Genomic DNA, 15648 nt, shown 5'->3' with positions numbered 1-15648 from the left:
CTGTCTGCAGTCTGCACCCGTCTGCACCAGTCTTCACCCGTCTGCAGTCTGCACCAGTCTTCACCCGTCTGCAGTCTGCACCAGTCCTCACCTGTCTGCAGTCTGCACCAGTCTTCACCCGTCTGCAGTCTGCACCAGTCCTCACCTGTCTGCAGTCTTCACCCGTCTGCAGTCTGCACCAGTCTTCACCCGTCTGCAGTCTGCACCAGTCCTCACCCGTCTGCAGTCTGCACCAGTCCTCACCTGTCTGCAGTCTGCACCAGTCCTCACCTGTCTGCAGTCTTCACCCGTCTGCAGTCTGCACCCGTCTTCACCCGTCTGCAGTCTGCACCAGTCTTCACCCGTCTGCAGTCTTCACCCGTCTGCAGTCTGCACCAGTCATCACCTGTCTACAGTCTACACCAGTCTTCACCTGTCTGCAGTCTGCACCAGTCTCCTCCTGTCTGCAGTCTGCACCAGTCTTCACCCGTCTGCAGTCTGCACCAGTCTCCCCCTGTCTGCAGTCTTCACCCGTCTGCAGTCTGCACCAGTCTTCACCCGTCTGCAGTCTGCACCAGTCCTCACCTGTCTGCAGTCTGCACCAGTCCTCACCTGTCTGCAGTCTTCACCCGTCTGCAGTCTGCACCAGTCTTCACCCGTCTGCAGTCTGCACCAGTCTTCACCCGTCTGCAGTCTTCACCCGTCTGCAGTCTGCACCAGTCATCACCTGTCTACAGTCTACACCAGTCTTCACCTGTCTGCAGTCTGCACCAGTCTCCTCCTGTCTGCAGTCTGCACCAGTCTTCACCCGTCTGCAGTCTGCACCAGTCCTCACCTGTCTGCAGTCTTCACCCGTCTGCAGTCTGCACCAGTCTTCACCCGTCTGCAGTCTGCACCAGTCCTCACCTGTCTGCAGTCTGCACCAGTCCTCACCTGTCTGCAGTCTTCACCCGTCTGCAGTCTGCACCAGTCTTCACCCGTCTGCAGTCTGCACCAGTCTCCCCCTGTCTGCAGTCTTCACCAGTCCTCACCTGTCTGCAGTCTGCACCCGTCTGCAGTCTGCACCAGTCTTCACCCGTCTGCAGTCTGCACCAGTCTCCCCCTGTCTGCAGTCTTCACCCGTCTGCAGTCTGCACCAGTCTTCACCCGTCTGCAGTCTGCACCAGTCTTCACCCGTCTGCAGTCTGCACCAGTCCTCACCTGTCTGCAGTCTGCACCAGTCCTCACCTGTCTGCAGTCTTCACCCGTCTGCAGTCTGCACCAGTCTTCACCCGTCTGCAGTCTGCACCAGTCTTCACCCGTCTGCAGTCTTCACCCGTCTGCAGTCTGCACCAGTCATCACCTGTCTACAGTCTACACCAGTCTTCACCTGTCTGCAGTCTGCACCAGTCTCCTCCTGTCTGCAGTCTGCACCAGTCTTCACCCGTCTGCAGTCTGCACCAGTCCTCACCTGTCTGCAGTCTTCACCCGTCTGCAGTCTGCACCAGTCTTCACCCGTCTGCAGTCTGCACCAGTCTTCACCTGTCTGCAGTCTGCACCAGTCCTCACCTGTCTGCAGTCTTCACCCGTCTGCAGTCTGCACCAGTCTTCACCCGTCTGCAGTCTGCACCAGTCTCCCCCTGTCTGCAGTCTTCACCAGTCCTCACCTGTCTGCAGTCTGCACCAGTCCTCACCTGTCTGCAGTCTGCACCCGTCTGCAGTCTGCACCAGTCTTCACCCGTCTGCAGTCTGCACCAGTCTTCACCCGTCTGCAGTCTGCACCAGTCCTCACCTGTCTGCAGTCTGCACCAGTCTTCACCCGTCTGCAGTCTGCACCAGTCCTCACCTGTCTGCAGTCTTCACCCGTCTGCAGTCTGCACCAGTCTTCACCCGTCTGCAGTCTGCACCAGTCCTCACCCGTCTGCAGTCTGCACCAGTCCTCACCTGTCTGCAGTCTGCACCAGTCCTCACCTGTCTGCAGTCTTCACCCGTCTGCAGTCTGCACCAGTCTTCACCCGTCTGCAGTCTGCACCAGTCCTCACCCGTCTGCAGTCTGCACCAGTCTTCACCCGTCTGCAGTCTGCACCAGTCTTCACCCGTCTGCAGTCTTCACCCGTCTGCAGTCTGCACCAGTCATCACCTGTCTACAGTCTACACCAGTCTTCACCTGTCTGCAGTCTGCACCAGTCTCCTCCTGTCTGCAGTCTGCACCAGTCTTCACCCGTCTGCAGTGTGCACCAGTCTCCCCCTGTCTGCAGTCTTCACCAGTCCTCACCTGTCTGCAGTCTGCACCAGTCCTCACCTGTCTGCAGTCTGCACCAGTCCTCACCTGTCTGCAGTCTGCACCAGTCCTCACCTGTCTGCAGTCTGCACCAGTCCTCACCTGTCTGCAGTCTTCACCCGTCTGCAGTCTGCACCAGTCCTCACCCGTCTGCAGTCTGCACCAGTCCTCACCTGTCTGCAGTCTGCACCAGTCCTCACCTGTCTGCAGTCTGCACCAGTCCTCACCTGTCTGCAGTCTGCACCAGTCCTCACCTGTCTGCAGTCTGCACCAGTCCTCACCTGTCTGCAGTCTGCACCAGTCCTCACCTGTCTGCAGTCTGCACCAGTCCTCACCTGTCTGCAGTCTGCACCCGTCTGCACCAGTCTTCACCCGTCTGCAGTCTGCACCAGTCCTCACCTGTCTGCAGTCTGCACCAGTCCTCACCTGTCTGCAGTCTTCACCCGTCTGCAGTCTGCACCAGTCTTCACCCGTCTGCAGTCTGCACCAGTCTTCACCCGTCTGCAGTCTTCACCCGTCTGCAGTCTGCACCAGTCATCACCTGTCTACAGTCTACACCAGTCTTCACCTGTCTGCAGTCTACACCAGTCTTCACCTGTCTGCAGTCTGCACCAGTCTCTCCCTGTCTGCAGTCTGCACCAGTCCTCACCTGCCTGCAGTCTGCACCAGTCTCTCCCTGTCTGCAGTCTGCACCAGTCTTCACCCGTCTGCAGTCTGCACCAGTCCTCACCTGTCTGCAGTCTGCACCAGTCCTCACCTGTCTGCAGTCTACACCAGTCCTCACCGTACAATTTTGGGAGCTGCATGCCCCAGAGGAGGACTATAAATGAGTATCACATTGAACTATGGAAGGGGATCTAAACAGTGGCCTTATATATGTGGGCCCCTGACATCCCCTAGGGGGCCACACGTAATATTCAGTTCATGTAATACTTCCAATCATTTTCAGAGACTGCCGAGATGGTTAGAGACTGCTAACATTCTACAGGTACAGTCCAAGACTTGAAATACACTACAGGAGACTGTTAGTAACTGGAAATACGCAACATGAGACTGTCAGAGATCACTGCCACTACAGCCCCTTTACAAATCAGTGCTACCTCTATTGGATGCTGGGGCCACACTATGAGTACCAAAGGGCCACATGTGGTGGGTCATATAGAGGAGTCATAGGGTCTGACGTACATTAAATATTTCCAAGTAGAAGCTGATGAGGTCCTCAACCACTCGGCCCGGCTTGTAGTTTTGACCGTCCGTCTGGAAGAGCGTGGGGCCGAAGACAATGGCCAGATTGTGAATGTTCATCTGATTGACCACTGAAAAGTGCTGAATACTGCGAGAAAAAGAAAAAAATGACCAATATGTAGTGTGAGAGACGGGAGAGGGGGAGAGAGGGAAATAGAGAAAGAGGCGGGAGAGAAAAGGAGAGGGGGGAAATAGAGAAAGAGGCGGGAGAGAAAAGGAGAGGGGGGAGAGGGGGGAAATAGAGAAAGAGGCGGGAGAGAAAAGGAGAGGGGGGAAATAGAGAAAGAGGCGGGAGAGAAAGAAATGGGAGAGGGGGGAAAATGGGAGAGGGGAAGAGAGCGACGGGAGAGGGGAAGAGAAAGAGACGGGAAGAGAGCGACGGGAGAGGGGAAGAGAGCGACGGGAGAGGGGAAGAGAAAGAGACGGGAGAGGGGAAGAGAGAGACGGGAGAGGGGAAGAGAGCGACGGGAGAGGGGAAGAGAGCGACGGGAGAGGGGAAGAGAAAGAGACGGGAGAGGGGAAGAGAGCGACGGGAGAGGGGAAGAGAAAGAGATGGGAAGAGAGCGACGGGAGAGGGGAAGAGAGCAACGGGAGACAACGGGAGAGGGGAAGAGAGCAACGGGAGAGGGGAAGAGAAAGAGACGGGAGAGGGGAAGAGAAAGACGGGAGAGGGGAAGAGAGCGACAGGAGAGGGGAAGAGAGCGACAGGAGAGGGGAAGAGAGCGACGGGAGAGGGGAAGAGAAAGAGACGGGAGAGGGGAAGAGAAAGAGACGGGAGAGGGGAAGAGAGACAGAAGAGAGAAGGGGAGACAAGAGAGGGAAAGAAAGAGGGAGAGGGGAAGAAAAAGAGAGAGACAGAAGAGGGGGGAAACACCGGCGGGGGGGGGGGGGGAGAGAATGAGAGGCGGGAAAGGGGAAGAAAGAGAAAGACAGGAGAGGAGAAAAGAGAGACAGGAGAGGGGTGGAGAGAGAGATGGGGGAGAGGGGAAGAGAGAAAGAGACAGGAGAGGGGGAGAGAAAGAGATGGGAGAGGGGAAAAAAGAGAGATACAGGAGAGGGGGAGAGAGACCAGAGAGGGGAAGAGACAGAGATAGGGGGGAGAGGGGAAGAAAGAGAGAGACAGAGGGGTGCAAGAGACAGGGGGGGAGACATGAGAGGGGGAGACAGAAGAAGAGGCAGGAGTGGGGAAGAAAGAGAGACAGAAGAGGGGGAGAGAGAGGGGAATAAAGAGACAGAAGAGAGAGGGGAAGAAAAAGAGTGACATGGGAGAGAGACAGGAGAGGGGGACAGAGAGAGAGAAGGAGAAAGGCAGATGGGAACAAAGAGAGAGAAGGGAGAGGGTAAGAAAGAGAGAGAAGAGAGGGGGAAGAAAAAGAGAGACATGGGAGAGAGACAGGAGAGGGGGACAGAGAGAGAGAGAAGGAGAAAGGCAGATGGGAAGAAAGAGAGAGAAGAGAGGGGGAAGAAAAAGAGAGACATGGGAGAAGGGGAGAGAGAGAGAGAGAGACAGGAGAGGAAGAGAGGGAGACGGGAAAGAGGGGGAGAGAGAGAGGGAGAGAGACAGGAGAAGGGGGTAGAGGAGAGAGAGAGAGAAAGGGGGAGGAGAAGATGGTGAGAACGATGGAAAATCTCTCTCTCGAAGTCCTGGATAATGATGGAAACCACACAGGGAGGTCTACACCTTTCCCACTCTATCCAAAATAAGGAGAAAAGGTTTGGATTGGGCTTAACTGTCATAACCACAGGAGCCAGAAAGTCTCTATGGGGGAGGGAAGGAATGGTAGATCTGCTGGATGAAATGGCGATGTATGAAGATTACACTTGGACCAATACTGGGGCCAGTGCCCTGGTGAACACTCGGGGTACAGGGGCAAGACTAAAAAGTCAGCGTGCTGGAAGAATGGGGACCTCTCCTAGCGAAGATGTGGAGGAATGGAACCTGTAAATATGCGCCCTAAGACCCCTTTCACACTGAGAAATTTTTCAGGTGTTTTAGCGCTAAAATTAACGCCTAAATACCGCCTGAAGAACTCCTGCAGTCTCAGTGTGAAAGCCCGAGTGCTTTCACACTGAGGCGATGCGCTGGTGGGGCCGCTCCAAAGGTCCTGCTAGCAGCATCTTTGGAGCGTTGAAGGAGCGGGGTGTTTACCGCTCCTCCACCGCTCCTTCCCATTGAAAGCAATGGGAAACCGCGGTAATACCGCTGGCAATGGGCCTCTGTAGAGGCCCATTGCCGGCGGTATTAACCCTTTTTCAGCTTTTTCAGCTGCTAGCGGGGATTAAAACCGCACTGCTAGCAGCCGAATACCGCAGCAAATCCGGCGGTATAGCACCGGTAAAAATAGCGGCGCCATACCGTCAGCGCACCTCCCGCCCGAGTGTGAAAGGGTCTAACTGACCATAGAGGCCTGAAAGTCTCTCTGGGGAAGGGTCCTCTGTGGACTTACAGGATCCAAGAGAGACAGATGCCGCGTATACACGATCGGAATTTCCGACAACAAAACCGCAGCACTTTTCCGACAAGAACTTTTCTTGTCTGGAAAAATAGAGAACCGGCTCTCAAACATTCGTTGTCGGAAATCCCTGACAGCAAATGTCCGATGGAGCCTACACACGGTCGGAATTTACAACCAAAAGCTCACATCGAACGTTTGTTGTCGGAAATTTCCGATCGCGTGTACGCGGCATCAGGAAGCAGGACAGGTTGGAGCACAGCTGCTGAAACCGTTCTGACACAGGAGATGGGGCAATGGCATCTTGGTCTAGGAAACCCCCAAGAGGCAGAGGTAGGTCTGCCAAGCTTTGCGGTGACACCGAAAGGTTGAAGGTGAGAGGGAACGGGAGGCGAAGGTTCAGTCTGTATCCCTGGAATGTTACTGGAGGCACCTAGGAGGCAAACTACCCAGAATCCCCGAAGATGAGCAAACAACCCCTCAGTTCGGAAAGTGAGGACGCCCCCCTTCTCTCCGAAAGGATTTCCTGAGATATTTTGGTATCTAGTCTTCCAGTGCTGTGGCTCAGTCCCCGGATGGCGGTCCGCCGTAGCACGGCCACTGACCCAATGATAAATACTCACCAGTGTAAGTGACTGGTTAGTGCTTTTATTGTGGCTCTGTTGACAGGTGGAAGGATCTCCAGCAGCTCCCGGTAGTGTCGTATTCTCTCCTCCTCATTCTGAATCCCTGGAGGAAAAGAGGAGACACTTATAGATACTATTTTCCTTCTAATTACACTTCCTGTCCTAGGGTGACAACACTTCCTGTCCTAGAGTGACAACACTTCCTGTCCTAGGGTGACAACACTTCCTGTCCTAGGGTGACAACACTCACTCACTGTAATGTATCTATGAAGGAGTAGCGGTAACACTCTAGGACGGGACTACAGAACACCCCTTGGACAACGAAGGAGTAGCACCAGCACATCAATGAGACCCCCCCCCCCCCCAGAGTGGGACTGACAGCCCCGTGTGATGAGTCTTGTTGGCTTCCATGCATTAAAATGATAACAAACTTGTTTTAACCCATCGATCACCCCAAGAGGTGTGACGCACATCAATGGCCACCTAGAAAGGGGTGTGGCCGTGACCTATGTAATAAGTTCTGGGCACAAAGTGGGTTCAGTGGGTCAAAGGGAACCTATCAGAGCAGAAATGTGGAGATGCTGCTGTAAGGGGTTCTTTTAAATGACCTAGGTTGGCTGGGTTTCAAAAAGTTTTCTTACACTATGCCTTGTACGTCATATCCTCCCAGTAATCCCAGTACTAACCCTCCCTACAACCCCAACACTGACCCTCCCTACAACCCCAACACTGACCCTCCCTGTAACCCCAACACTAACCCTCCTATAACCCCAACACTAACCCTCCTGTAACCCCAACACTAACCCTCCCTACAACCCCAACACTAACCCTCCCTACAACCCCAACACTGACCCTCCCTGTAACCCCAACACTAACCCTCCTATAACCCCAACACTAACCCTCCTGTAACCCCAACACTGACCCTCCCTGTAACCCCAACACTAACCCTCCTATAACCCCAACACTAACCCTCCTATAACCCCAACACTAACCCTCCTGTAACCCCAACACTAACCCTCCCTACAACCCCAACACTGACCCTCCCTACAACCCCAACACTAACCCTCCTGTAACCCCAACACTGACCCTCCCTACAACCCCAACACTAACCCTCCCTACAACCCCAACACTGACCCTCCTATAACCCCAACACTTACCCTCCTGTAACCCCAACACTAACCCTCCCTACAACCCCAACACTGACCCTCCTATAACCCCAACACTTACCCTCCTGTAACCCCAACACTAACCCTCCCTACAACCCCAACACTAACCCTCCTATAACCCCAACACTAACCCTCCTGTAACCCTAACACTAACCCTCCCTACAACCCCAACACTGACCCTCCCTACAACCCCAACACTAACCCTCCTGTAACCCCAACACTGACCCTCCCTACAACCCCAACACTAACCCTCCTGTAACCCCAACACTAACCCTCCCTACAACCCCAACACTGACCCTCCCTATAACCCCAACTCTGACCCTCCTATAACCCCAACACTAACCCTCCTGTAACCCCAACACTAACCCTCCCTACAACCCCAACACTAACCCTCCTATAACCCCAACACTAACCCTCCTGTAACCCTAACACTAACCCTCCCTACAACCCCAACACTAACTCTCCCTACAACCCCAACACTAACCCTCCTGTAACCCCAACACTGACCCTCCCTACAACCCCAACACTAACCCTCCCTACAACCCCAACACTGACCCTCCTATAACCCCAACACTTACCCTCCTGTAACCCCAACACTAACCCTCCCTACAACCCCAACACTAACCCTCCTATAACCCCAACACTAACCCTCCTGTAACCCCAACACTGACCCTCCCTACAACCCCAACACTGACCCTCCCTACAACCCCAACACTAACCCTTCCTGTAACCCCAACACTGACCCTCCCTACAACCCCAACACTAACCCTCCCTACAACCCCAACACTAACCCTCCCTACAACCCCAACACTGACCCTCCCTACAACCCCAACACTAACCCTCCCTACAACCCCAACACTGACCCTCCCTACAACCCCAACACTGACCCTCCCTATAACCCTAACACTGACCCTCCCTATAACCCCATCTCTGACCCTCCTATAACCCCAACACTAACCCTCCTGTAACCCCAACACTAACCCTCCCTACAACCCCAACACTGACCCTCCCTATAACCCCATCTCTAACCCTCCCTATAACCCCAACACTAACCCTCCCTACAACCCCAACACTAACCCTCCTATAGCCCCAACACTAACCCTCCTGTAACCCTAACACTAACCCTCCCTACAACCCCAACACTGACCCTCCCTACAACCCCAACACTGACCCTCCCTACAACCCCAACACTGACCCTCCCTACAACCCCAACACTAACCCTCCCTACAACCCCAACACTGACCCTCCCTATAACCCTAACACTAACCCTCCCTACAATCCTAACACTGACCCTCCCTATAACCCCAACACTAACCCTCCCTACAACCCCAACACTAACCCTCCCTACAACCCCAACACTAACCCTCCCTACAACCCTAACACTGACCCTCCCTATAACCCCAACACTAACCCTCCCTACAACCCCAACACTAACCCTCCCTACAACCCTAACACTGACCCTCCCTATAACCCCAACACTAACCCTCCCTACAACCCCAACACTAACCCTCCCTACAACCCTAACACTGACCCTCCTACAACCCCAACACTAACCCTCCTGTAAGCCCAACACTAACCCTCCCTACAACCCCAACACTGACCCTCCCTACAACCCCAACACTAACCCTCCCTACAACCCCAACACTAACCCTCCCTACAACCCTAACACTGACCCTCCCTATAACCCCAACACTGACCCTCCCTACAACCCCAACACTAACCCTCCTGTAAGCCCAACACTAACCCTCCCTACAACCCCAACACTGACCCTCCCTACAACCCCAACACTGACCCTCCCTATAACCCCAACACTGACCCTCCCTATAACCCCAACACTGACCCTCTCTATAACCCCAACACTAACCCTCCTGTAACCCCAACACTGACCCTCCCTATAACCCCACCACTAACCCTCCTGTAACCCCAACACTGACCCCCCCTACAACCCCAACACTAACCCTCCTGTAACCCCAACACTAACCCTCCCTACAACCCCAACACTAACCCTCCCTACAACCCCAACACTAACCCTCCCTATAACCCCAACACTGACCCTCCCTATAACCCCAACACTAACCCTCACTACAACCCCAACTTAACCCTCCCTATAACCCCAACACTAACCCTCCCTACAACCCCAACACTGACCCTCCTGTAACCCTAACACTAACCCTCCCTGTAACCCTTACACTGACCCTCCCTGTAAACCCAACACTAACCCTTCCTGTAACCCCAACACTGACTCTTCCTGTAACCCCAACACTAACCCTCCTGTAATCCCAACACTAACCCTTCCTGTAACCCCAATACCCCAATGCAAAACCTCTGCATAGCTCTAACACTAACCCTTCCTGTAACCCCAACACAAACCCTTCCTATAGCCCCAACACTAAACCTCCCTGTAACCCCAACACTAAACCTCCCTGTAACCCCAACACTAAACCTCCCTGTAACCCCAAAACTAACCCTCCCTGTAACCCCAATGCTAAACCTCTGCATAACTCTAACACTAACCATTCCTGTAACCCCAATACTAAACCTCTGTGTTATCCCAACACTGGCCCTTCATATAACCCCCAACACTAAACCTCCCTGTGACCCCAATACTAGCCCTTCATGTAACCCCAACACTAAACCTCCCTGTGACCCCCAACACTAGCCCTTCATGTAACCCCAACACAACCCTTCCTGTAACCCCGACCCTAACCCTCCCTGTGACCCCAACACTAAACCTCCCTGTAACCCCAACACTAACCCTTCATGTAACCCCAACACTAAACCTCTCTGTAACCGCAACACTAACCCTCTGTGTAACCCCAACACTAAACCTCCCTGTAACCCCAACACTAAACCTCCCTTTGACCCCAACACTAACCCTTCCTGTAACCCCAACACTAACCCTTCCTGTAACCCCAACACTAACCCTTCCTGTAACCCCAACACTAACCTTCCCTACAACCCCAACACTAACCCTCCCTGTAACCTCAACACTAAACCTCCCTGTGACCCCAACACTAACCCTTCCTGTAACCCCAACACTAACCCTTCCTGTAACCCCAACACTAACCCTTCCTGTAACCCCAACACTAACCCTTCCTGTAACCCCAATGCAAAACCTCTGCATAGCTGTTGGGCCACGTACACACCACCGGATCTCCGCTGGAAACGATCCGCCGCATCGTTTCCAGCGGAGATTCCTCCTCCGGATTTGGATCCGATGGCGGAGATTCCTCCTCCGGATCTGGATCCGATGGCGTGTACACACGCTGGAAGGTAAGTACTTCCACGCATGCGTCGAATCATTACGACGCATGCGAGGGAGGGAATCGGACGGATTGATCCGGTGAGTCTGTACAGACCACCGGATCAATCTGCTGGACCCGATTCAAGCGGATAAATTTCTTAGCATGCTAAGAAATTTATATCCGCTTGAAATCGATCGGCCCGAGGAATCTTCGCAGGTAAATATCCGCTAGGCCGTACAGACGACCGGATTTGTCTGCTGGAACTGATCCGCGGATCAATCCCAGCGGATAGATCCGGTGGTGTGTACGGGGCCTAACACTAACCCTTCCTATAACCCCCAACACTAACCCTTCCTGTAACCCCGACCCTAACCCTCTGTGTAACCCCAATACTAACCCTCTCTGTAACCCCAACACTAAACCTCCTTGTGACCCCAACACTAAACCTCCCTGTGACCCCAACACTAACCCTTCCTATAACCCCAACACCAACCCTCCCTGTAACCCCAACACTAACCCTCCCTGTAATCCCAACACTAAAGCTCTCTATAACCCCAACACTAAACCTCCCTGTGACCCCAACACTAACCCTTCACGTAACCCCAACACTAAACCTCCCTGTGACCCCCAACACTAGCCCTTTATGTAACCCCAACACTAAACCTCCCTGTAACCCCAACATTAACCCTTCCTGTAACCCCAACACTGACCCTCCCTGTAACCCCGACCCTAACCCTCCCTATAACTCTGATGCCAACCCTCCCTATAACCCCAACACTAACCCTTCCTGAAACTCCAATGTTAAACCACTGTATAACTCTAACACTAACCCCTCCTGTAATCCCAACTCTAAACTTCCCTGTAAACCCAACACTAAACCTCCCTGTGACTACAAATCTAACCCTTCCTGTAACCCCAATACCCCAATGCAAAACCTCTGCATAGCTCTAACACTAACCCTTCCTGAAACCCCAACACTAACCCTCTCTGTAACCCCAACACTAAACCTCCCTGTAACCCCAACACTAAACCTCCCTGTAACCCCAACACTAAACCTCCCTGTGACCCCAACACTAAACCTCCCTGTAACTCCAACACTAACCCTTCCTGTAACCCCAATACCCCAATGCAAAACCTCTGCATAGCTCGAACACTAACCCTCCCTGTAACCCCAACACAAACCCTCTCTGTAACCCCAACACTAAACCTCCCTGTGACCCCAACACTAAAACTCCCTGTGACCCCAACACTAAACCTCCCTGTAACCCCAACACTAACCCTTCCTGTAACCCCAATGCTAAACCTCTGCATAACTCCAACCACTCCTGTAACCTCAACACTAAACCTCCCTGTAACCCCAACACTAAAGCTCCCTATAACCCCAACACTAAACCTCCCTGTAACCCCAACACTAACCCTTCACGTAACCCCAACACTAAACCTCCCTGTGACCCCCAACACTAGCCCTTCATGTAATTCCAACACTAACCCTCCCTGTAACCCCAACACTAACCCTTCCTGTAACCCTAATACCCCAATGCAAAACCTCTGCATAGCTCTAACACTAACCCTCCCTGTGACCCCAACACTAGCCCTTCCTGTAACCCCAACACTAACCCTCCCTGTAACCCCAACACTAACCCTCCATATTTTCAGCTACACCCTAGAAATCCAAGAACCTCTTTCCACTTTTTCCCCCTCGTCATTGCAATATACAGAAAGGTCAATTCTATGGTGAGACTCGGGGAACAAAAACACAAGACAACGGGATTCCCACCATGACATCTCTGTCTTCTCACCTGTTACATGTAACCACTGCCTGCAATGTTCTGTGAATATTCCCTCCCCGAGTTCTCGGAAGAACCTTTTGAGGGTGTCAGACACGTTGTCCACAGGCTCCTCTTCCTTGAAGGCCACACTTCGAGCGTCCTTCTTCAGAGCTTCCAGAAGACTAGTGATCTTCGATTTCTGTCCACTCTTCCGATAGATCCCTTCAGATTCCACACCTGGCAAAAAAAAAAAACACACAAAAAGTGTAAAAAAAAAAATACCTAAAAAAAAAAAAAAAACATAAAAAAAAAAAAAATAACTAAAATTTTTTCTATGAAAATTAAAGCGCCCCGTGTTTGCACGCAGAAGCGAACGCATTTGTAAACGATGTTCAAACCACACATGTGAGGTATCGCTGCGATCGTCATAGCGAGAGCAATAATTCTAGCACTAGACCTCCTCTGTAACTCTAAAATGGTAAACGTAAAAAAAAAATTTTTTAAAGCGTTGCCTATGGAGATTTTTAAGTACCGAAGTTTGGCGCCATTCCACGAGTGTTCGCAATCTCAAAGCGTGTGAGGTGTCGATTTACTCGGCGTAACATCTTTGACATTATATATAAAAAAAAATGAAAAAAAATTGTGTTTTAACCACTTCAGCCCCGGACGGTTTGGCTGGCCAAAGACCAGAGCACGTTTTGCAATTTGGCACTGTGTCGCTTTAACTGACAATTGACCTGCCCACGAGGAACACACTTCTGTATTCTGATTTTGTTCCCCTTGACCCGCCCACAAGGGTCACACTTCTGTATTCTGATTTTGTGTTCTCCTTGACCTGCCAATGAGGGTCACACTGCTGTATTCTGATTTTGTGTTCACCTTGACCTGCCCACGAGGGTCACACTGCTGTTTTCTGATTTTGTGTTCATCTTGACCTGCCCACGAGGGTCACACTGCTGTATTCTGATTTTGTGTTCACCTTGACCCGCCCACAAGGGTCACACTGCTGTATTCTGATTTTGTGTTCACCTTGACCTTCCCACGAGGAACACACTGCTGTATTCTGATTTTGTGTTCACCTTGACCCGCCCACGTGGGTCACACTGCTGTATTCTGATTTTGTGTTCACCTTGACCTGCCTACGAGGAACACACTGCTGTATTCTGATTTTGTGTTCACCTTGACCTGCCCACGAGGGTCATACTACTGTATTATGATTTTGTGTTCACCTTGACCCGCCCACGAGGGTCACACTGCTGTATTCTGATTTTCTGCCCCAGATACGTAATGATCACCATTCTGTTATTACTTTTGTATTCTGATTTTGTGTTCACCTTGACCTGCCCACGAGGGTCACACTGCTGTATTCTGATTTTGTGTTCACCTTGACCTGCCCACGAGGGTCACACTGCTGTATTCTGATTTTGTGTTCACCTTGACCCGCCCACGAGGGTCACACTGCTGTATTCTGATTTTGTGTTCACCTTGACCTGCCCACGAGGAACACACTGCTGTTTTCTGATTTTGTGTTCAGCTTGACCCGCCCACGAGGAACACACTGCTGTATTCTGATTTTGTGTTCACCTTGACCTGCCCACGAGGGTCACACTGCTGTAGTCTGATTTTGTGTTCACCTTGACCTTCCCACGAGGAACACACTGCTGTATTCTGACTTTGTGTTCACCTTGACCTGTCCACGAGGGTCACACTGCTGTATTCTGATTTTGTGTTCACCTTGACCTTCCCACGAGGAACACACTGCTGTATTCTGATTTTGTGTTCACCTTGACCCGCCCACGAGGGCACACTGCTGTATTCTAAATTTTCTGTTCCTCTTTACCTGCCCAAGATACATAATGATCACCATTCTGTTATTACTTTTGTATTCATCTTTACCTGCCCATGAGGATCACACTGTTGCATTTTGATTTTTGTGTTCGCCGTACATGCCCACGAGGAACACACTGCGCTATTTTAATTTTGTATTAAACTTTAGTGTGTATGCCGGTTAAATGCATGCGTTAGGATACCACATCCAGAAATGCATAGAGAGATATCAGACGTTTAAACTACCCAACCCACCACCATACGACATAATATAAAGTAATGCATTGTACCCGCCCACGAGGATCAAACAGCTTCATTTTTATTATGTGCTTATCTGTATCCAGCATCTGGGAACATTCCAGTTACTCACCAAATCGGGAAATGTGATCGATGCATTTCTGCACGATGACCGGTATGTCCGAGTTCGTCAGCTGCTGCTCCGATAGGGTGTCGCCGGAGGTGCTGCTGGCCTTCTGGATAGCCGACACCCACCCTGAGAAGTCCAGCTTCTTCTCACCTTGCATGTAGGTAATCCTATAGGGACACATTCAGTTAGGGGAGTCCGAACAGACCTGTCACCTCCAAGCAGCCACTTTAAAAAGGGAAACAACAGCAGCTTCCATATAGGAAGTTAATTGTCAATTCCTTAGCACAACCTCCTTGGCATAGCCCTCGTCTATCCTGGGGGGGTTACAAATTACTGTCTGTGCTGACCCAGCTCCCCCACCCCCCACCCTTACTTGCAGGGCTGTCTTTAATATTAAATTGACCCATGGCAAGCATTCTCTTGGGCCCCACCCAAATTCATTTATCAATTTGCAGGTAGTGTGGGGGCTCAAGAGGCAGCTGCTTTTGGTCTCATAATAATGAATGAGCCCAGGGCAGCTTCCCCTTTTGCCCCGCATTAAAGATGGCCCTGCTTCCCTACATAACCTTTTATGTCGCTGTCAGAGGGGGAGCTAAGGGGAACACTATAGAGCAGTGATCTCCAAACTGCGGCCCTGGGGCCGAATGCAGCCCTTTGCTTGCCTTTATCCAGCCCTTGGGGAACTTTTCCTTCCACTGATACAAGACACTA

General features: G+C 52.0%; 1 protein-coding gene across 8 annotated transcripts in view; it reads right to left on the bottom strand.

Annotated features, from left to right (window-relative positions):
- ARAP1 (ArfGAP with RhoGAP domain, ankyrin repeat and PH domain 1) overlaps positions 1 to 15648 on the bottom strand; it is a 279811-nt gene that overhangs the window by 54674 nt on the left and 209489 nt on the right. For all 8 annotated transcript variants that reach the window (XM_040339771.1, XM_040339774.1, XM_040339773.1 and 5 more), the window contains 4 exons: positions 14941 to 15104; positions 12774 to 12980; positions 6561 to 6666; positions 3425 to 3572 (listed from right to left, as the gene is read on the bottom strand). In XM_040339771.1, coding sequence (XP_040195705.1) covers positions 3425 to 3572; positions 6561 to 6666; positions 12774 to 12980; positions 14941 to 15104 — 625 coding nt within the window. The remainder of the gene's footprint in view (positions 1 to 3424; positions 3573 to 6560; positions 6667 to 12773; positions 12981 to 14940; positions 15105 to 15648) is intronic.

The sequence above is a fragment of the Rana temporaria genome, chromosome 2, assembly GCF_905171775.1.
Source record: "Rana temporaria chromosome 2, aRanTem1.1, whole genome shotgun sequence".
Taxonomy (NCBI): Eukaryota; Metazoa; Chordata; class Amphibia; order Anura; family Ranidae; genus Rana; species Rana temporaria.
The sequence above is the reverse complement of the archived record's forward strand: the minus strand, read 5'-3'. Positions and strand labels throughout refer to the sequence as shown.